This window comes from Pelodiscus sinensis, chromosome 2 (genome assembly GCF_052426305.1).
Source record: "Pelodiscus sinensis isolate ZL-2025 chromosome 2, ASM5242630v1, whole genome shotgun sequence".
Classification (NCBI taxonomy): domain Eukaryota; kingdom Metazoa; phylum Chordata; order Testudines; family Trionychidae; genus Pelodiscus; species Pelodiscus sinensis.
The window spans coordinates 38086443-38109126 of record NC_143053.1 but is presented as its reverse complement, the minus strand read 5'-3'; the positions used below and the strand labels follow the sequence as shown (position 1 = coordinate 38109126).

The following is a 22684-nucleotide window of genomic DNA, read 5'->3' as shown; positions in this document are numbered from 1 at the left end:
ACAACATCCTATGTGTCTGTGTGCCTGTGGTCAGGAATGCTGCCTAGAATTTCTTCTGTACCGTGTGCAGTGGCTCTACCCATGATACGCTCCTCCCACCTGTATGCCATGTGAAGGTGTTCTCTAAGGACATACTGCAGCTCTCTCTCTTAGGTCTTGCACTGGGGAATTTTCTCTTGCCTGTCCAGGATTTTTAGTGTCCCTTTATGATGCAATAGCCCTTTACCTGGTGTGAAGGAATCAAGCAGATGGTTGAAAAATTCATCCGTTTTGATCTTTCTCTGTTGCAGTAAGATTTCACAGGTGTCCACTGATATATATTCTGTCCATCATTTCAGCAACTTTTTCTCAGAGTGAATGCTAATGATCCTTCCTCAGTGTTAAAAAGAAAGAGTAAAACAGGGCAAAGAATAGAATCATATGCAGTGCTCCGTTTTATTTTTATTTTTTGTGTTTTACTTAAAATGCCAAAGAATCTTGTAGCTTGATCTTTGTTATTATGAGATTGTTCAAATATTTGAAATAAAGGCTCCAATGTTAAATTTTCTGCAATTTTCCTCTTGGCTGAAACCAATTTCTATAAGGTCTCATTTACTATATAATAATAACTTTATAAAGTTTTATATCAGGGTATCAGGCATGACAACATTTTTTGCTGTATGACACAGAATGTTTCAGTATGGAAAACAGGAAAGTCATCCACTTACTTTGGCTTACATTGCTTCTGTTTTTCAGTGCTTTCTTATAGCATTTTGAACGAATTCAAGGTTTATGAAAGCGAGTAACTAATACCACTGATTAAATACAGACATAATGAGACAGGTGCTGTGCAAGTTTCCATGTGCAGCTCTGCAAATGCATCTCAGTCCAGTCTCTCTATCCTTATATCTTTCTCTGTCCGAGTGATCCCAAGAGGGTCCTCTGGGCAATTACTCATCTGTCTCTTAAAGTCTCTCATGCACAGTTCTCTAGGATTTCATCTTTTTCACCTCTCCTGTGGAACATGTATATTAGGATGCATTTATTCTTGCTGTCTACAGAAGTAGAATATACTGCTACAGGAAATCATCAGTAGTCAAATACGGTCTTGAAAAGAAGGTCTTTCTTCCAGTTTAGTTTTTCACATGCTTAATTATGAAGCAACACCAACAAATATTTGGAATCCGGTCCTTAACTGTTATGTCATTGATGATCTAATGAGTTTCCAAAATATCTAGGAAATTAGGTGGTTTTGAAAATTTCACTAATAGATTTTTTTTTTACTTTTTAAAACATTGTCTTGTCTATTTGAGATTGTGAGTCCAGGAGAAAATCAGAGAATCCTAGTCCCAGATTATTAAAGGTAAGCATTGCAATGCCTATTTGACTTAGGATCCTACAGTTGAAATTTAAAAGGGATTTAGGACTCTTGTGGCCTAAATTCCTTTTCAAATTGACATTTAGATAGACTCCCAAATAAGTTAGGCATTGCACCGCTGACTGCAATAGCACCTACATACTTCTAAAAATTGAACCTCTGTTACTTACCTTACCCTTCTTTCTCGCTGTATTTCAAGTTGTTACTTATGTTATTTTCTACCCATCCTTGTAGCCTCTATATGTGCCTTTCTGTTGTTTACCTGTCTTTGCTAGTGCTATACTTTTCAATTCAGCATGGAAAGTTTCAGCACAAAAAGACAGTTTCTCAGAAGGCTATTAATTAAAATGGTGAGTTATGAATAAAATAGTTTTTAACTGTGCTTACAACTAACTGTTCCCAATGAAGTATGAAGAGTGTTTTTCCAGAAAGGCTTTATTTTGAATTCCACATTTCCTTAAAGATATAATGGATGTCTGACCTTCCCATTCGCAAGTTTATGTCCTGTCATTGTAGGAAAAAAGTCCTAGTTTTACTTTTAGAGAATAAGGCCCTGATTCAGGAATGCTTTTAAGCATGTATTTATGCCTATTGAAATCAATGGTAAACTAATCATTCTCTGAATTGTGGTGAAAGGATCTAATCTTGCTGCCCTTTACTCTTGAGGTGAAAAGTTTTATATTGCCTGAGAAGCCACTCAGTTCATCTGGCTACACCACAAATCTGAAATGATTTTGTCTTAAATGAACAAGCTGGTCATTTTAAACTTGAAAGTTGGTCCCACTTTGATTTAAAAATATATCAACCCACTATCACCTGGCGTAGCTTAGGTCCTTACCTCAAATAAGTTTGTTTTTCTTCATTTAAATCATTGCTCGGGGGGGGGGGGAGGGGGGGGAGGGGAGCTGGGGATGTTCAGTAGGCAGGCTGCCCTGGGAAGAGAGGACAATCCCAGCTCTCACTTATTGCAGCAGCTTGGGGCCAGGTGAGAAGCGCCTGCCCATTGCCGCTGCACTTGGCACACACAGGGAGGGATGCATGTTCCCCTGCTGAGAGGGAGACACACAGAAAGGCAAACAGACAAACTCTCTGAAATATATAGTAGATAGCTGTCCCTTTCTCCACCCCTGCCCTCTGCTGGGCCAATGGGGTTATAGCTGTCCTGGTGCCCATTTCTGGCCCCTTGCTGTCCCCTGTGGTCATTCTGCAGTATAACTTCCTCCTGCCAGACACTTCTCTTTCCATTTTATATGAAACAATTGAATTCCACGCATATTCCATAGTCCTGGCTGCTTTAAGTTAAGATAAGAGGAAGCTGCATACCAAACGTGGTTGTTCTAGCTCTTACCATTTACAAGGAGTTCTAGAACAAATGGACTCATGGATAGACAGACAGATGCACATTTCTAAAATATATAGTAAAGATGTGACCTATACAATAAACTGTCTGCAACATGAACTTGTAACAAAAACCTAAAATCAGACAGTTTTGTATTTGTTGTGAACATTCACACAGCTTAGTTGCATGAGTGAAAGTAATTGCCTTATGCTCTGCAACTGAAAAGAATTACATAGGGAAAAAAAATTTTTCTTTCTTAAAGAGCAACTACCTTTTTCAATTTTTCTTTACCTAATAAAAGCTGAGCAGCTCAGCAAAAATATACTTACATCAACTTTATGCAGTGGATTCTTGTCTGACTGACTAGATTGAAGGGAGTTGTTGCCCCTACGAGACTCCCTCTGCAGTTGGTACAAAAAGGAAAGAAGGGGAAAGATTACCTGTATGGGCGAGGAGAAACAGGAGTAGCTAGACCATGTGTATGTGTGGAGTCACTGCCCTTCCAGGTGGCCTGAGGGAGAAGGATGCTTACACCCTTGACAATTGCAGCAAAGCCTTCTGTCACTGTGATCAAGCTAACAACATCCATCCTTCGCCCATTGATTAAGAGTAGAATCATGTTTCGTTGTGACTTGCTATTGACATTACACTAGTTGCCTTTTTACTTGGGAGCTGGGAAGGAATTTTTCTTTCACTTCCAGACTGCCCTAGGTTGGTTCTTTTGCATTCCTCACACTAGGTTTGGGGCATGGTGGAGTCGGGCACAGGAGACAGGTTGTTATGTCACAACATAATAACTAAAAAAGATTGTTAGATGCCGAGTGCAGGTACTCATTATGGAAGGGATGTGGTTATCAGAAAAAATGTATTAGAGGGAGATTTAGAGCAAAATATCTCTTAGAGGAAGAGGGGCAGTGGGTTTAGGGCTCCTAAAGCCCAGTACAACGGAGAGCCAACTCCCTCCTTTTTTTTAGCCCCCTTAATCCTTGTGGGCTACATAGAACAAGGTTGCAATAGCTGAAAATGAGGGGAAACAATTAAGGAAATATTGATGACCTGCACTGTATGATTTGTTGTTGGGTATTCCCATATATTTTAAGAGGGTAAAATTCTCTTTCAGTTAAACCACATCCATTGCCGCTGTCTTTCTCTAGTGTGGCCAGGATAATAAAAACTGAGTTAAACCTGGATTTTTGTGATGAATGCCCCAACTCACTGGCTCTGAGAAGCATTCAGCAACATAAAAATAAGATTTAACCTAAAAACTCTGCTGCCCCATTTACGTAATTGTCTTGGTACTTTTCAGGAATACAACATCACAACTATCAAATATAGCATCATAATCCATGAAATTCATTTTGTGATTTCTCAAAATAATGCACTGTGAGATATTTTAATAAAATCAGGAAGTATCAATATAATTTCACAGGAAGTACCAAGAAGATTTTGCAGAAAAGAAAAGTATTTGTAAAAAGTTGCATTATTCCTGTCCTGAATGTTTCCCCATAGTTGAGATTTAGCATAACTAATTTTTCAGGTTTGCTGTACAGTTCACATTTAAGTACAAAAAAACATTTAAAACAGTATTATATAACCACCAAGTAAAAAACCAAACAAGTATACACATTATCCATCAATTTAAGTGTGGTGAAAATTTCCACTGTCAACTTTATAGTTTATATATATAGTACCACTAGAGTTATTTAACTCAAAGGAATAAGGAATATATATTTCCAGGCTGATGCATGCAGATTTACATATACTATCCTGCACACTGGAATCACTCATGTTTACATCTATTTCTTTTCATAGGGCTGTGATGATCCTTGAACAGAAACAAAAAAATAAGATTGTGTTAGATTTATTCCATTAAAGTAGGGATCACTGTTTTTAGTAATTGTATTAAAATCTCAATATCAGCAGTTACTCACTGAAAGATTGCTTTATGTTTTAATATTGATTCTCAAATTAATAACATGTAAGAGAGACAATATCTCTCCATACTTCAAATAAATGGTAATTATTTATCTATTAAATGAATAATTAAGAATGTTTTTGTCTCTCTTCAATCTTTTCTCCAGCTGACATAAATGTGGCTATTTCAAAGCCTTTGAAAGCAAACCTGAGCTTTGTCAAACTTGACCAAATAAATCATTTCCTGAGGAAGATAATACGGACAAATGACTATGACACTAGTAAGGAGGCTGCTGCTTCAGCTGATAGCATTCCAATCAAGGATGGCATATCAGCACCCCAATGTTCCAGTAGAAAGGAATTTTTGCCTGCAATAAGTGCTAATGGAGAGCAAATGGCTTCAGTCCAAGAAAACTTGTGGAAAGTTCTTTCCTGCTTTCAAAAGATTTCCATTCATACTGCTCAAATGGTTGTTTCTGTGGAAACCATGCCACACCTGAAAAAACCTTGCCTATTAGCATCTCTATCAAACCTTAGGGGAAATCTGAACGTCAGATCTGGACATAAAACAACAGGTAAGAGCTTTTAAAAATGAAAGATACTACTTACTTTATATAAGTGATATTATATTACCAATTTTACAGCTTATTAATGTTAGAGATAGAGCTTGCTTTGGTGCTCAGGATTACACAGTGGTTTAACAGCAGAACTAATTACCTGAATTCTCTACTCTTAGGTAGCATTTGGGGTTTGCAGAGTTCAATAAACTGTTCCCTGGTTCAAGAAGTTATGGCTACACATAGGTATCATACAGCATTAGTTTCCCTATGATAGTAGAGGATTCTCTGTGATAGTAGAGCTCCATTCTTCCCATCTCCCTTCCCGTTATGTTCTGCCCCTCTCCAATTCCTGAGTCCAGAGGAGAGAGACGGCTGACGTGGGATAGTAGAGGTGTCTCCATCAGCCTTCTGCTGACAGCTCCAAAATTTTTCCTTGGCTTTCTCCCATCACTTTCAGGCCACTTTGCACTGCTTATACAGCACAAAATAGTGTTAGTGGATTGGAGAATCTAGTCCCAAAACTCCTGATTTCCAGTCTTTTGCTAGTGGATGCTAGTGGAAAAGAGGTAGGGTTAGAAGGTAAAATAAAAAAGAACAAGTTAAAAATTACTTAGAAAAGTTAGATGTCTTCAAGTCACAAGGCCTTGATTAAATGCATCCTAGAATGCCTAGGTATCTGAGCATTTAGCTGTCATCTTTGAAAAGTCATGGATGTCGGGAGAGAATCCAGAAGGCTGGAAAAGAGCAAATATAGTGTCCATCTATAAAAAGGAAAATAAGGACAACCCAGGAAACAACGGACCAATCAGTTTAACTTCTGTGCCAGGAAAGATAATGGAGCAAGTAATTAAGGATTCATCTGCAAACACCTGGAAGATAATAAGGAGATAGGTAGCAGCCAGCATGGATTTGTAAAGAACAAATCATGCCAAACCTATAAGATAGCTTTCTTTGATAGGATATCAAGCCTTGTGGATAAGGGAGAAGCAGTAGATGTGGTATACCTAGACTTTAATAAGGCATTTGATAAGGTCTCGCATGATATTCTTATCAATAAACTAGGCAAATACAACTTAGATGGGGCTAGTATAAGGTGGATGCATAACTGGTTGGATAACTGTACTCGGAGAGTAGTTATTAATGGTTCTCAATCCTGCTGGAAGGGCATAACAACTGGGGTTCTGCAGGGTCTGTTTTGGGACCAGTTCTCTTTAATATCTTCATCAACGATTTAGATGATGGCAAAGAGAATATGATTATTAAATTTGTTGTCATAGTGGACCACAAACTTAATATCAGTCAACAGTGCGACACTGTTGCAAAAAAGCAAACATGATTCGGGGCTGCAGTAACAGGAATGTTGTGAGCAAGACATGAGAAGTCATTCTTCCGTTCTGCTCTGTACTGATTAGGCCCCAATTGGAGTAATGTGTCCAGTTCTGGTCACCACATTTCAAGTAAGATATGGAAAAATTCCAGAGAAGAGTAATAGAAATGATTAAAGGTCTAGAAAACATGACCTATGAGGGAACACTGAAAGAATTGGGGTTGTTTAGTTTAGAAAAGAGAAGACTGAGGAGGGACCTGATAGCAGTTTGCAAGTATCTAAAAGGGTGTTACAAGGAGGAGGGAGAAAAATTGTTCTCTTTAATAAGACAAGAAATAATGGGGTTTAACTTGCAGCAAGGGAGGTTTAGGTTGGACATTAGGAAAAACTTCCTAACTGTCAGTGTGGTTAAACACTGGAATAAATTGCCTAGGGAGATTGTGGAATCTCCGTCACTGCCGATATTTAAGAGGGAGTTAAATAGAAATCTTATCAGGGATGATCTATAGTGCTTGGTCCTGCCGTGAGGGCAGGGGACTGGACTATTTTACCTCTCAAGGTCCCTTTCAGTTCTAGGATTCTGTGATTTACTGTAACCAGCAGGTCACCAAAAAAAATCAGCCTTCCCCACAAAACCCTCCTGAAACCATTCACTCATACTCTGTAAACTTTAGAACTACAGTTTTATACAGTAGTTCACCAGTAATAGAGAAGCCAGGTTTGCACTCTCCTATATTCTTTGTCATATTGTGTGGTAATTAGAACTGGGAATTCAGGATTACTGAGTATTATTTCTGGCTTTGCTTGGACTTGCTGTGTGACCTTGACCCAATCAGCTAACCTATTTCTGCTCTATTAGTAAAATGGAAGGAATTGTTTCAGTACTACTTGTCCCTATAATGGTTGTCACATGGTTTAATAGTATTTGTAAAGAGTTTGAGGGCCTGGGATATATTGCAACGTATTCTATCAATTGCTATGGTTTTGTTATTATTTTCTTATAATTTTGGGTTGAATTCTGATGACATGGACACTAAGACATGCTGTAATGTACTGTGTATACAAGAGAGGCAAACTAGAATTTCCCCACAGTAGATACTAGAGACTGGATTATTAAAGGTATTTAGGTATCTACAGATGCAGATAGACATTTTCAAAAGTGCCAAGTCACCTAACTCCCACTGAAATCAATAAAATCAATGGGAATTAGGTACCCAAGCATTCTCAGACAAAATAATAATCTTCCAGTTGTGGCAATAGCGGTCACTGCTTGAGATTTATGGCAGATGTACGCTATTACTTATGTCAATAGAATTTATGTTGCTCAGGGCTATGAAAAAGCTGTCCCACTAAATAACACAAGTTACAGTAACCTAAGTGCTGTCCAGACTGTCATTGTGTTGACTGGAGATGCTCTCCTGTCAGCATAGCTTCTGCCTTTCAAAGAGGTGAAGTAATTATTCTGACAGAAGAGCTCTCTTCCATTGGCATAAAGCAGTGATCATCAATGTGGTTTCTGCGGACGCCGGGGCGCCCTCCGGGGCATTTATGTGCTCCTGCGGAGTGAGCAGGGACGCCCCAAGCCATTCTTGCACCCTGGGCACACGGCGCATGCGCAGCCCCACTCCTTGGTACATGAGCAGCCCCACCCCTGGCCGCGTGGTGCATGTACAGCCCCACCCCGGAGCACACGGCACACGAGCGGCCCTGCCCCCAGATTCCCGGCGCATGAGCAGTCCCTCCTGCAGGCTCCCGGCAGCACCAAAAGGTTGGGGACCACTGGCATAGAGCAGCTGCACCAAACACACTACTGCAGCATAGGTGCTCCAATGTAGCTCTTCTAGTGTAGGCTAGCCTGTGAAAATGTGAGGAATTTCACACCCTAAGTAGAATTAGAAAAATGCAAAAAATAGATAGATTCCCCTTTAGATTTAAAGATTTTTGCTCCACTTTATAAACTGTATTGTCTCCTAGTAAAACTAATAAGATGGTTCATTTACATGATCTGGAAGTTAGCCAGTCCTAGCCAGGTGGCAGTATAGCTTAAGAGATAAAGAAATTGGTTTGTAGCTGATAAGTATGAGTTCTAGGCCAAGGTAGGTGATTTATTTCTTTTTCAGCACAAATATTCCTTCTCAAGCCAATAAACTTCAGTGCTTTTTTTATTGTTTGAAAAGTTAAAAATGAAAAATTCAAGGTTCATAGGGCATGAAAGACTATGAAAGCGCTAGAGGCTGAAATTCTTATTTATCCACAAATAAATTGCAGTACAGACAGGAACAGTGAATGCATTCCCACGCTTTTCTAATAGAATCTCAATCCTCGTGTGGAAATAGCAGCAACTAGAGAAAAGGGCATTTTTAATATCCTTTACATAGTTTTCACCTTCCTGGTGTGTTCTAATCCTCTTTCTTTCCATCACTTCCCTTCTGTCATACACATACTTTATCCCTTGGATGGTGCAGTATGGTGTCCGCAGCAAGCTTCTATATATCAAAGCGAAGCCTACTTTGTCACTGTACTATAAAGTAATTTGGCAAACCCAACAATGTATATCACTTCCCCCTGAGTTTTCTTTCTCCCAGAAGGACTTACCTTGACTTGCATATTAAGCCTCAGAAACATTCTGCTACAGAGTTGTATTTCTTAATCTTTCTGGCAGCACGAGGGGACAATTTATGGGTTGTGGGTGGTTTTTTTAATTTTGTAAACTTTTCTCAGATCTCTAGTATGTTTTTATTCTGACAAGTGCTTTTAGATAAACTGATAGCAGTGTCGAATCTAATCAAAATTACAGCTAATCATTTAATATGAATAACTTCCCATGCCATACAATAAAGTAAGATCAATAGACTCTTTTCACATTTATCCTATTAAAGTTCTTGTAGCTTTCTGTTTTGTAAGAAGAAAAACACATCACTCAAGCTTTTGAATTCCATTACAGCAATGTGGGAAATTGTTTTTCAGTGTCAGTAATTGAAAAACACATTTCCTAAGAATTGTTGTTTAAAACTGTTTGTTTAAATACACTCTAAAGGTAACTTTAGGAAATAAGATAAAATACTGAGATGGGGGCTTGAATTATATTTTTGTCTCAAAGTTCTTCACAAGAAACAAGAATACTGCAGTTACTAGCAAGAATTGTTTTATTAAGTGTAACATTATCATGCAAGTAAGCCGAATGGAAAAATTCAATAGCTATGTCAATAAGAACTATTTTAAATATTCAGAATGTTCTTTTTAACAAGCTTTATGGATTTAACTTTTTACTTGAAGAGAGTTAACGTCAGATATTTTATAGTATAAAACTAATACACAAATACTTTACTGCGACTTTAATTTTATAATAGTCGTATAAGTATTGTGACCATGTGTAGCAGCTGCAGTTTGTGAATTATTTACTGAACCAAACTGAGCACAGTGACAAAAGTAGTCATCTCAGATGTACTGTTAAAACAGGGAAAGAAAAAGGAACATTGCTTGCCTTTTATATCATATGGCCATCTGTTGTACAGATGTTATTATATAGAATGACTTCAGATTCAATAATTGTAGAAAATTTTCATTAAAACCTCAACAATTTGCACTTGTTTACTTGAATCTGCATAACTCCCCAGTGAGACAACACAATATACTTGGGGTTTCTTTGGTTCTCACTAACTTTCTCTTTGATCCTTTTTGATGTGCTGACTTTAATAAACAGGGTTTTTAAAACTGTTCAAAAACATCATGGAAAAAACTACAAAGGAACAATTATTTTAGTAGAAACTACCCTAATCCCTTATTTACACAAGCTATTTTTAGTGAAATTTTTTTTACACATTTTATGTGACAGTGTTTTATAAACAATGTAAATGGTCCCATTTCCAGATGAGTTTTAATGTAAGAGATGAAGTCAGTTTGTAATGTTAGAGGACTCGTATGTGCTAAGAATTATTTAGAAAAACACACATGGGAATGTGTGTTGACTTGTTTCCTCCTTTATCAAGGAAGGGGGGGGAGACAAAAGCTTATGACCTTGAGTAATGACTTCAGTTGTTTTTATTTTGTGTTGCTTTTTTAAAAATTAACAAACGATCTTACCATATATAATTTTTGAAAAACTATTTAATGATGCAAATACATCATTAAATACATGATGCTCAAGACATTTAAAGTTAGTACCACTTTAATGATGCAAATTCAAGACCTTCCATTTTTCTTTTTTCCTCCTGTTCTTTAGAAGAAAATTAAAAAATGAAATGGCTAGTGGGTTGAATTATTTTTTATACTTTTTGACTGTATACATTGCAAATGTGATTGCACACATTACTAATGTGGATATTTTAAACCTAATTTAAAAACCTCCATTCTGCTTAGCCTGTTGCAATATTATACAACGCTAAACCCCTTTAGTGTTTCAATTTTTTTGACAATCTGCAGATTCTAATACAACTGTGTCTTATAATAGCATGATTCCAATTTCTGCTAGAGTACTTATACTCTCCTCTATACTTATGGCAAAGTCCTGAGTGGTTTTAGTAATGTAATAGTATTATACAATGTGATATATTGTATTGCAGAAAACTCTGCGACTAAGGTTATCATTAACAGTAGTTTTAAATTTAGTTTAATAAAGACAGTAGTGTTAACTTTGACATATTCAAGGACAGTCGTTTAAATGTGAAGGGAAATTAAAAATGTATTTGTAACTAACGTGTATGGTTTAAAGACAGAAGTTAACACTTGGTTCCAGTTTTAGCTGGGTAATTTGAAGCCACAACTTGAAATAGTGAATACTGTAAGTTTGATCAGGTAACTTGCAAGTATTTATATTCTTGATCAGGAAAACCAAGTTTCAGAAGCAATTTCAGGAATTACAGTGGGCCTAACTCACTGGCCATCTCTTCTATGGTGTCTTGCACCTTTCATGTCTCATTATATTAAGTAGCACTTGATGGTGCTTAGCACCTTACACAAGACAGAGAAATAATTGTGCTATAGTGCTTCCTGTCATTAAAAACTGGGTAATTAACAAAGTCTCCCAGTAAATTCTAGAAAGCGAGGTGCAATGACATTTCCTACACATGTGCTGCATTAGCTAATTTAGACTGATTTTGAAGTTGAAGCTACACATCTGGGTAACATGTAGAAGAACCGTTGGGACTCATACTGTCCACAGAGTTTAAAAAAAAAAAGAAATTTGTACATTCTCTCTGCATCTATGTCCTGTTATAGGAGGGCACAAGAGAGAAGACTTTCTGCTCAATGCCGGGGATGTTTGGATCTCACACCATGAAAAATCCAATGAATGAGTAGCAGTTAAATAACTTTCACTACCTTTCCTTTGTTGCACAGATATATTTATGTTAGCATGAAAATAGGAGGCCAAAAAGCCCATTCAGTTTCTCATGTGAAAATTGCATGTATTTCTATTAGTCATAAATTTTAAAATGTAATGGATTTAAGATCTTTTTGATAAATATAAAACATAAAATGTGGATATTAATTGGCATAAAGCAGATACCAAGCTTTTCATTTCATAGTTAACTGGTCCCCTTGACAAAACTCTGCTAAGGCGTTGTCATAGCATTTGGATGCTGCAAATATGCAAGTTAGCCTAAGGGGAAATAAAACATTAAATTAGATATGACTACCTAAAATAATATGCAGCAGTAACAAGCCATTTACAGCACCCAGAAGACCTTTGTTACTTTTAGAGAGAAATATAAACTCTTTCCAACATTTGAACAATAGGAAATGAATTCTTTGTCAGTAAAAGCCAGAGAACAAACTAAATATTTAAATGGCCACTGAGGATTGAAGTGGAAGTGCAGCTTGTAGACAGCTATACAAATCACTAACAAAGCTTAATGAATATTGGGTGTGGGCATCAGGGTCCTGTCAGTTTTGACACTATGTCCCAAGTAGCTTAAACCCAACACTCAAGCAAAGGTGGAGACCTCAGCAGGTCTCTAACATCTGGGATTTTATTTGTCACTATGGCATACCCTGCAAGCGCAAAAGAAAGAGTAAAAGGGGATTATCCTGACAATGAAATGAGTTACTGAATCTTGTGATAATGAAAAGCAGAAGAATTCTAATTCCTTCCTATAGTCCCTGAGGTGGAGGTGCGTTTATCGTTCTGTAGAAGTAAAATGTAGGAGGGAAGAACAGATGGCCTAAAATTCATGAAACAAGACACCACCTAATCCCAAAACTGAGTACCACTATTAATCCTGGTCAGATTCCCTACTGTTACTTTATAACAGGGTTTTGAGTTGCTACTGATGAACTACTTTTTTTTTTAATTACAAACTGGCTATTGGTTGTTGGTTAAAAAAGAAAATTTGTTCTTAATGTGTGGAACCTCTCATTAACATAGCTAAACCACCGAAGAATGCATGGCTTCCAAATGAAACTGATTTAAACTATTTAATGTTCATTCAGGACAAATACCATTGTGTTTTTAAAAATCTCTGGTACTACTTTCATAATGAAAGCAATCTTAATGTACGAGATGGGAATTTTATTTCTTGGTTTGTGATCTGGGGATGTTTTGTTTTGTATTTTGTTATATAGCTGCATATGCAATGTCTGATACTGGTGGAAGATCTATTATTCTCATATGACAGCCTTTAATGGTGAATCTACAGAAGACTTACTTTAACCAGAAAATGTATCATAGCTGAAGGGTTATGCTTTGATTTTTTTTTTTATATTCTGTATTTTTCTGTATATTGGCAACACTATAAATGTGTTTTCATCTAATACATGGTTCACTTGTTTTAGCAGAACACCTGAGATTTAGTGACTCAGGAGACCTGAGTTCCAATCCCAACTCTCCCTTAAGCTAATTACTTAGGCTTTCATTGTCAGGCCTGGTCACTAGTTTTAGCTACTTGCATGATTGAGTGCCCAATTTAAGGTGCCCACAGCCTGATTCCCAGTGACTCTGATTACCCGCAGCTATTTCTGAAATCATCAAGAGCAGCAGGTGCAAACCACCTCTAAAAATCAACCCTTAAGAGAACATCTATAATCAGAGCTGGAGATGTACTTTCCAGCTCAGGCAAACCTGCCTATACTAGATTTTAATGGAGCTGTCATGCTAAATAGCTGCAGCAGGGCAAGCAGCGGGATGGGCTAGTTGCTCCAAGTACATATCTAAGGCCACAGTATCCAACCAGTTCTGAAGCAGTAGCCATTGTAGTGTCTACTGCTATAGTGAATTAGCCACACTCAACTGGCCAAATAACTACATTGTTCAAGAGAAATAGCCATACTCAACCAGCCAAATAGCCACATGCAGCTAATGGCTAGTGTGTGGGACACCACAGACCTAAGGTTTCACATGGAATTGTACTCAGGACAGCTAGCCTGTTCTACTGTCCATGCTACTGTGGACACACTGGAATACTTAGCATGCAAGCTCAATGACAGCTGATGTGGGCATGTCTGCTCAAACAGAACATTACAATTCCAGCGTGGAGCGCTTCTGGAGCCTGCAGCTCAGCCAAGGCATCAGACTCCGACTCCCTTCAGGCTTCAGAGCCTATTCTCCAGGGTATGTCTACACTACAGAGTTTTGTCAGAAAAACAACCATTTTCTGACAAAACTTGAGGAATGTCCACACTGCAATTGTGTTCTTCCTCAAGAACTTCAAACGAATAGAGGGTTTTTTCTGGCGTTGGTAATCCTCATTCTATGAGAGAGAAGCTTTTTTTCAAAAGAGCTCTTTCGGAAAAAGTCGTGTGTAGACAGGGAAGACGGAGTTCTTTCCAGGAAAGAGGAAAAAGCACACGTGCCCTGGTGGCCATTCCATCCATAGCAATCACAGCTTATATGCAAGAGAGCGTCCATTCAGTCTGGATGCTGTCTTTCAAAAAAGCAGATCACTTTTGCAGTGTGGACACACTCTTTCGGAAGAAATTTTTCTGGAAGATCTCTTCCAAAAAAAGTTTCTTCTGAAAAAAGCCTGTAGCCTAGACATAGCCCCAGTCTGAGCAGCAACTTCAAATCACTGCCTACGCAGCTATTTTTAGAGTGCTACACTGAGTCTGTCAACCTGGTCTGGGATGCTTGCTCTTGCAGGCGCCAAAATGAGCAAGTGTAGACATACCTCAGTTGCCTCAAACTGAATACCCAAAAATGGAGGCACCCAAAATTAGTGGATGCTTTTAGAAGTGTGAGTTGTAGACTCGCTGTGCCTCAATTATCTCCTCTGTAACACAGGGATAAGAATGCTTATGAAAGCTTATTACCTTCACATTATTACTTCATATTATTACTAGTCAAGGTCATTGATAGTCACAGCAGATGAAATCCATTGAAGTGATGGGATTTTTGCCATTGATTTCATGAGGACCAGGATTTCACTCAATATCTGTAATAACTTGGATGGATACAAACACTACATTTTTGTTCTACTACGTATTTTCTCTATTAAAATTAATTTTTCTTTAGTTAGTGTAAAATAGTAATGTCACGAGCCAGGCCCCGGGAGACCGTGGTTCATTTTGTGATCCCACCACCCAAAAAGGTACAGGTGTATAAAGTCTGGGTGCCTTCTGTTGGCAACACCGATCGACAGCTGTTCCCACGGCCTTGTTTAGGGTCCTCCAGGTTCCAAAAGAAAAGGGGGCTCGAACACCCTCGGTAACTCCAGAGTCCCCTCCAAGTCCCTAGATCTCCCAAATTCCCAGAATAGTGTCCCGATTACTGGGTTGAAGTCTCTTTACTTCAGGAGCTCAAGATAGGATGTGACTGACACTATTTAGAGCAGGGTAGAGGGACCCAGGCCCACCCGCTCCACTGGGTCCCAGCTCAGGGCCTTTAAGCGCAGTGGGGGGGACTTCCCTGTTTGGTTGGCGGGGGATACTGCTTGCAACTTGCCAGTCTGTGAGCATCCCTTTTTAGGCCCCGTCCTGGGCTACTTCCTACCCCGGTCCAGTAGTCTTCTCTCTCTCTTTGCCCCGTCCAAGTGTAACTGAGTCCTGGGTCCGGCCTCACTTCCTTTGGTCGAGCCACGTCTGTTCCTGGCTGCTGCCTTCAATTCCGGCCGCCCCCTTTGTTAGCTCCGCCCACAAGCAGCGGGCCAGCCAGCACTACCAGTTCATCGCCCCTCTTCCCCACCCCCCAGGGCTCGGCCAACTCCCCGTGGCAGGGCTCACTGGCTTGCCCTCAGCCCCTGTCCAGGAGATGCCTCTCCCTTCCATCCTGCACTCCAGCTCCCCCCTGGGACACTGACCTCCTTTTGCCCTTTTCTCCCCCCTCTGCCCAGCAGGAGCCGGGCTTTTAAACTGCCCTCCACTGCCAGCAGCCCCATGCCTGATGTCAGGGACAAGTTCCCTACTCTGGCCCCGCCCCTTTGCCGTCTCAGGCTGGGCAACGCCGGGGCGTCCCTCCGCCCGCAGGCAAGTGCGGCCATGGTGCGGCCCAGACGGGTCCCCGCCCCACAACCGTGGAGTGAGCCCGGTTGGAGTGCAGGGCACGGGCACCCCGTCACAAGTAACAATGATTTACAGATAAATTGTAAATCATTCTCTAAATGTGACAATAATGGACCAGAAATGAAAGGCGTTCTAGCTAGATCTAATTTTTCCTATGTTTGCAGTAACCAGGCACCAAAATCCAGAAATGATCAAATCAACAATCGAGTTGGGATTTCCATTCTATTTGGCATTTAGTAGTGTTAGAAATTTGATGTACCTGTCTAGCCTTTCTTTAAGGGAGATGAGCTCATTTTAGATAGATAACCATCTCTGACTTTTCTTCTGATTCATCATTGACCTGAACTTCATTTGAACCTTGTTAGACACAAAACAAGCAGGATTCCTGGCCCAAGCTATAAAATATAATTAAGCTCTTTTGAAATGATGTGTTAAAGAACATTGCTCTACCCCCACTATAACCACTACCACCACCACAACCAATAAAGTTAAATCAAGCACTGCCTGTAATGGATTAAAATAATAAATGTTCCTGGATTTTAGTGTTTGAAGTACTTGAAGAAAACAGGCTCCCAGCAGCCAGGACTGCTGAATGCAGGGGGACATTTATTAATGACGAGTTCAAGGATTTGGCCTGTTTAAGATCATTACTTTCTGTTTACCGAGTGTTACACATCTCATATTTTTACAGAGCCCATGTGTGTCCCTATGCAATCCTGAAAAGCTCTTTTAGTAAAGAATTGTTAATCAGTAATGTGCAAATATTGTTCTCTGGGGGAGAAGGAACCATTGTAAGATTCTGTTCCATACTAATGGGAAATCCAGAGCAGTCAGTAGATTGCTAAATTAATCTCTCCTGGAAAATTCTCCCTAACCAGTTATCTCACCATTTTCTAGTTGTTGAGGTTAGTCACTATTCAATCTGGTAACTTTTACATTAACTGCAGTTTTTTCCCTACCTAGTTATTTGGTCAAGAACTACTATTCCATTATCTTTGCAGCTGTTTGTTACAAGATTCCAAGAGAGAATATAGCAAAACTGCTTGACCCATTTATGACATCTGAAGTTTACCAAAGGAGAAGATAAATTTACTTTTCATTCTAGACGTAACCAATGTGGATATTAAAAAATACCTTCCATTTCTCTGGCAAATGCAAAACAGATTCTGAATACAGACACAATGAATACTAGCAACCAAATTTCACTGTTCATTATCACCTTTATAACAATACAAAATATGGATATGAAAGTAGTTAGAAAATGCTTAGTGTAAAAAATCCTTTCGGGAGGGGGTCAACTTTGACATTAATAAGTAATGACAAAGAGAATCCTGACAAATAATTTTATACCAATAATTCCATCTGCATAAACTAAACAAAGAAATAAAACTTGCAGCTCCTCAAGGACTTAGAAATATTTCCTCCTTGAGTTAAATTGGTAAAGAAGAGTATATGGTAATTAATCTTCTACGAGCCAGAAGATCATGAATAGCTACAGGAAAGAAAGTTGTCTCTACAGAGCTGCTATGAGGAGGAGGCAGTTGGGAGCTTTGGCACACCACCCCACACAGTGTTCCCTCCAAGATTTTCCAACCATGAGCGGAGTGAGTTTTGGCTTGTGCACTAATATTGAGGTCTTGTGCACTGGTTTGGATTTGTGCCACCGTAGTACCCAATTTATTAACACATACATGTTCCCAGCTGCCAGAGCAGAAGCCCCTCTCCCCCGCCAGCATGCGGCATTTCCCAGCTGCCAGAGCAGACCCCTTTCCCTCTGTCATATGACAGCTCCCATTCCCAGCTGCTGGAGCAGGACCTTCCCCCTCCCGCCATGAGGCAGGCCCTGTTCCCAGCCACTGGAGCACATCCCCTCCCCACCCCCCATGCAGCAGGTCCCATTCCCGGCCCCAGCCGCCGCTGCCACGTGGTAGCCCCAGCCAGCAGAGCAGGCATCCCCCTGCCACGTGGCCGCAGCAGGTCCTAGCTCCCTCGTAACACCATCTCAGCCAGCCCTGCCCACCGGAGCAGCTGCCTCCTGCATGGTTCTCCGGAAGAGGTGTGTGGAGGTAGAATTTTTGTGTGCAGCCATGCAGTACTCCCACACATACACTCTAAACATATTAAAATGGAAGGAGATTGTGATTCTTTGATACAATTTCCTTTGCTGGTGCGCCTCCTGAGGCAGCACAACAATGCACTCACCTGTATACAGGATTTATGACAAAGCCATGGCTGACCTCAAGAAAATTTTTCCAAATATAGTCTGTGTAATATTCAATGCTATTTATTTTACTGTACAAGTGTACTGTACTGTAAATTGCCACGTTTGCTTTTTAAAAAAAAATTGCTTCCCATGTACACATCTATCATTCAGAACTCTACTCTGAACTCTTATCAGTGTGGCAGTGATGCCAGATCAAATATCTTTCAACTATTTCCTGGGATAGTAATGACATGCAGAAATCTAGTGTGCAATGTAGAAGGAAAGAAGCATTTTTACTTATTTCGATACTTGGGAATTGTTAAAAATGTTTCCAAATTATCAATATTTTAAAGTACTGTCAAAGACAAAGACTATGCAATTTGTTTGAGTTATGGCCCCTTCCTTCCTTTCTGACCCAGTAGGACTAAAGGAACTATACTATGGTCACTTATTATGTGTACTATAATACCTAAAGTGATCATTAGCGAAAAGTGAGGTGGTTGGTTATTTTTTTTATTGCATTAGTTAGAATTTGTCTCTGCCTTATTACCTCTATTGAAATGGTAACAGACAAGGTCAGGCTTCTTATCGGGACCCCTTCTTGCACACATGCACAAGGTGACCACTGCAGATTTTTCTAATACTGATAATAGTAAATCCTCTCATCTTTATTTTAGCATATTTGGCTTCATGTATGTGACCTTGTCAAAATTGTCCTTGCAGTGGACATTAAATATTGAAAGATGATATGATTGAACATTAAAAGCTTTTTCTGTCTTTGTAGGAAGTTATATTGTACTCAGTGTTCTTTTTTAAGTCTTAATTCTTATGCAAATCAACTTCTAGTTCATCTCTAACACATGCTCGTAGTCATATATTATAATACATCTAGTAGTCATAGATTTTATCCAGCTGTTTAAAAATACCTGTATATGCCCTTCTGGCATATGTCATCGTATAATTTTTATAATGACATACAGAAGCCTTATTTAAATTTGATTTTGCTCAGTCAGTATGGCAGTACATTGCAGTGCTATTATGCATCTGAGTGGAGCCTGACAAAGGAGTGTTGGCAGAATTTGGTAAACATTGTCCAAAGCAAGTGTTTCACATTTATTAGTCTCCTGAAAATGTATTTTTAAAGTCATGAAACTAATTGTTCCTAGAGCTAAATTATTGCACTCACTGAAAAGTATGTTGGTATTCAGCAAGCAATAATCCAAACAGAGCAAGTTAACTTCTGCATATCACAACAATCGTTTATGAAGATATATTACTTCTGTGTGTTGCCATATCAAGTTCTCTTGAAATGGTGACGATGATTTAATCTGTTTAAACTGAAGTCAGAATTCTACACAAGATGTTTGAGAGAGATCCATGAAAGAGCTGGCTGAAAGCAGCGTGCGGGAGGGGAGCACAGAAGAGGAGAATTAGGGTTTTTTTACTTTTCCAAGATGATCTAGTCAGTAATAGGAAAGGAGTTTCACAAGTTCAATTCATGCTCTGTATTTCAGTTTAGAAATACGTAATTAAGACCCTTGTGCATACTAATGTTACAAAGATATTTCTTCACTTCCTTTCCCTTAAAATATTAATATATTTCTCGCCGAATGTCAGCTTACTTGGATTTCTACTTGAGTGATACAGGGCGTCCTCGCTATAAGTCGCCCTGGTATACATCTGTTCCGCACTAAAGTCAATGACACTTGTGGAACTGATGTGTTTCTAAGGCCTCCCATTCCCTCCTATTAAGTCATGCAAAAAAAAGCCCAATTTGCACGAATGGAAGTCAACCACAGGAAAAAAAATTCCCCGCTTTAAGTTGTTTCACTGTAAGTCCAAGTTTTTTAGAACATATCTTGGACCTATAGCAAGGACAACCTGTACACCAGTGAGAAAAGCTTCCCTAAAGCCCATACTTCACTCAGGTGTTTTTGTAGTTCCTGTGTATCAGTCTTCATCTGTTTTCTTTAAGTACTTATCCTCCTAGCTCTCTCAAGACTGCCATTTGTACAAGTTTATTTGACTAGTCTTTGCGTTTTTTCATTGTGTATCTATGTATTTGAGAATCTATCTGTGTGTCAGCCTGTTTGCTTGTTTGTTCAAGAACTCCTCCTAATTGATAAGATTTAGGATCACCAAATTTGGCATACAGCTTTCTCTTATCATAACTTAAAGCAAGGTCAGGGTTTGGTTGGGCCAAGAAAATGAAATGAGTCTGGAATGGGATTGCTTCTCTGAAAACCATACAGAAAAGAGACAGAATCACCAGGAAGGTGAACAAGACTGGCTGGAAGCATGTTACCTCTGCCCCGAGCCTTCCACTCCGCAGACGCCTTATAGAGAGTGTGGGGGAAGGGTCACTGAAGCTCTCCTTCCCTGCCCCTCCCTCCCTTCTCCCCCTCCATTTCATACGTGAGCATTACTGTCTGTTCCCCTTTGTCAGGGAACAATGGGAAAGTGCACAATTTGCTGCATTCCTCACTCTGGCTGAGAAGAAGGGGGGGCAGACAAACCTGGACCTGCCCCAGGCAGGAGACATGCACCTCTCCCCCAGATGTACCTGCTGGAGCTGGAGAGGTTATTCAGAGGCACTTTTCACCTGGCCCCAAGCTGCTGTAGTGATAGAAGGCTGAGAGAGTCCTTTCTCCCTGGTGCAGCCTACTGGGGCTACCTCCAGACTGCATCCCTCTGTCAGTAGAGGGTTGCAAATAAAGCACTTCGAAAGTGCAAATGAGCCCGGGATTTAAATATCCCGGGCTTCATTTGCATACTCACGTTCCGGCACTATGCCGATCACACACCATTTCGAAATGAGGAGTACAGGATCTGTCAAAAAAGCTCCCAGCTGTTGGCAGAACTGCGGCTACACAGCACTTTCACTTTCGATTTAAATGAAGAAATGTGCTTTCACCAAAGGGTGAAGGGACATGTCAGTGCTTCCAGTGAACACCACAAGATAAGCTCTGCCCAGATCCCACTCCTTGCAGCACCTCCACCAACGAAATTGACTGCCCCTACCCTGAGTTCTCTTCCACACCCAAATTCCATCCTAGAGCTTGCACCTTTCCTGCACTCAAATTCCCTCTTAGAGCCTCAACCCCTTCTGCATCTCAAACCCCTCCTATACCCAAACTTCCTCCTAGAGCCCACACACTGTACTTCCCTCTGCCCCGCCCCAGAGCTCAGACCTCCAGCCAGTCCTCACTTCCTCCACCACCTGAACCTCTCTGTCATAGACCAGAACCCCTTCCTATACTTTGAACCCCTCAGCTCCAACCTCACAGCTCAAGCCCCTTAACCCTAACTCCACTCCAGAGCCCACACCCCAGCCCTTCATGTCCTCCCGCACCCAAACTCTCTCCTAGAGCATGCATCCCTCACCTCCTCATGCATCCCAACCCTCTGCCCCTCCCACACCCTGAACCTCTCATTTCTGGCCCCACCCTGGAACCCACACACCTCCAGTCGGAGCCCTCACCTCCTTCGGCAACCCAGACCTCTGCCCTATCCATGTGAAAATGAGCTAATTAGTGATGGTCTGGGGGAGAGTGCAACAGAGGGAAGGGGGATGGAGTGAGTGGAATGGCCTAAGAAAAGAAGCAGGGTCTTGAAGAAGTGCAGAACCTCAGAGAAGAGGCAGGGTAAGGGAGTTTTGTTTTGTGCAATTAGAAAGTTGGCAACCCTAGTTTATTCTGTTCATTCTTTTTGAAAGAACCTCATCTAATCGGGTCTTGATTTTCACACACAGGGCCAAATCCAGCATCCAAATTGAATTATCCAGAGACAAAGGTTAATATTCTGGCCTTGTTATAATCATTGGCCACTCTCCTGTTGACTACCATTGGGTCTAGGATTCCCTCTCAGAACTTTAAGTAATAATCCCATGGACTGCAAAGTAGCTTTATGAATGTATGTCAGTCCAATAGTGGAGGTAGCTCTCTTTGGTCCCTGTGTATTTTGCCACAGTAGGGCTCCCTTTAGTCCTACCTCTGTCTTTACATGCTTTCCTGCACTCTGCCCCATATTGAACTCTACAGAGGTGGGCTCCAGAGGGTACTTATCCTAGTGTATGACCCAATCTCTTCTTATTCAAAACGCACACACAGTACAATACCTCTGCAATTATGGAAGTGAGATTGGATTTTTTCTAGTATTTCTCTTAGAATTGATGGAATCTGTGAACATGCATCTGAGAAAAGAACTGAGTTCATTATGTATTTTCTTCCATAACACAAACAACATTCTTAAGAAACTATAGATCATTACATTATACAATTATTCTTGGCATTATAGTAATATTAAACTATCAGAAGATAAGACAGACTTTTCCTGGATTTTGAAAGCGATTCATCAGAGAAGTTTAAACCTTCCCACATATTTAAACCAGGCATATTTACATTGTACTCAGGATAGAGTTCCATTTTAGTTGACTATTTCTTCTAGCAAAGGTTTGAAAATTCAGCATAGTACAGTCCTTTGAAACATCTGTATGCTGTAGGCCTTGGGTATTTTTTAATCTTTCATCTTTTGTAAGTATCAAATTTCATTA

The 22684-nt window shown here is 39.9% G+C and overlaps 1 protein-coding gene across 6 annotated transcripts in view; it reads left to right on the top strand.

Moving 5' to 3' along the window:
* The window catches only part of VPS13B (vacuolar protein sorting 13 homolog B), a 1005617-nt gene that overhangs the window by 804280 nt on the left and 178653 nt on the right, over window positions 1-22684 (top strand). For all 6 annotated transcript variants that reach the window (XM_075920304.2, XM_075920302.2, XM_075920305.2 and 3 more), the window contains one exon: window positions 4778-5185. In XM_075920304.2, the coding sequence (XP_075776419.2) occupies window positions 4778-5185 (408 nt within the window). The remainder of the gene's footprint in view (window positions 1-4777; window positions 5186-22684) is intronic.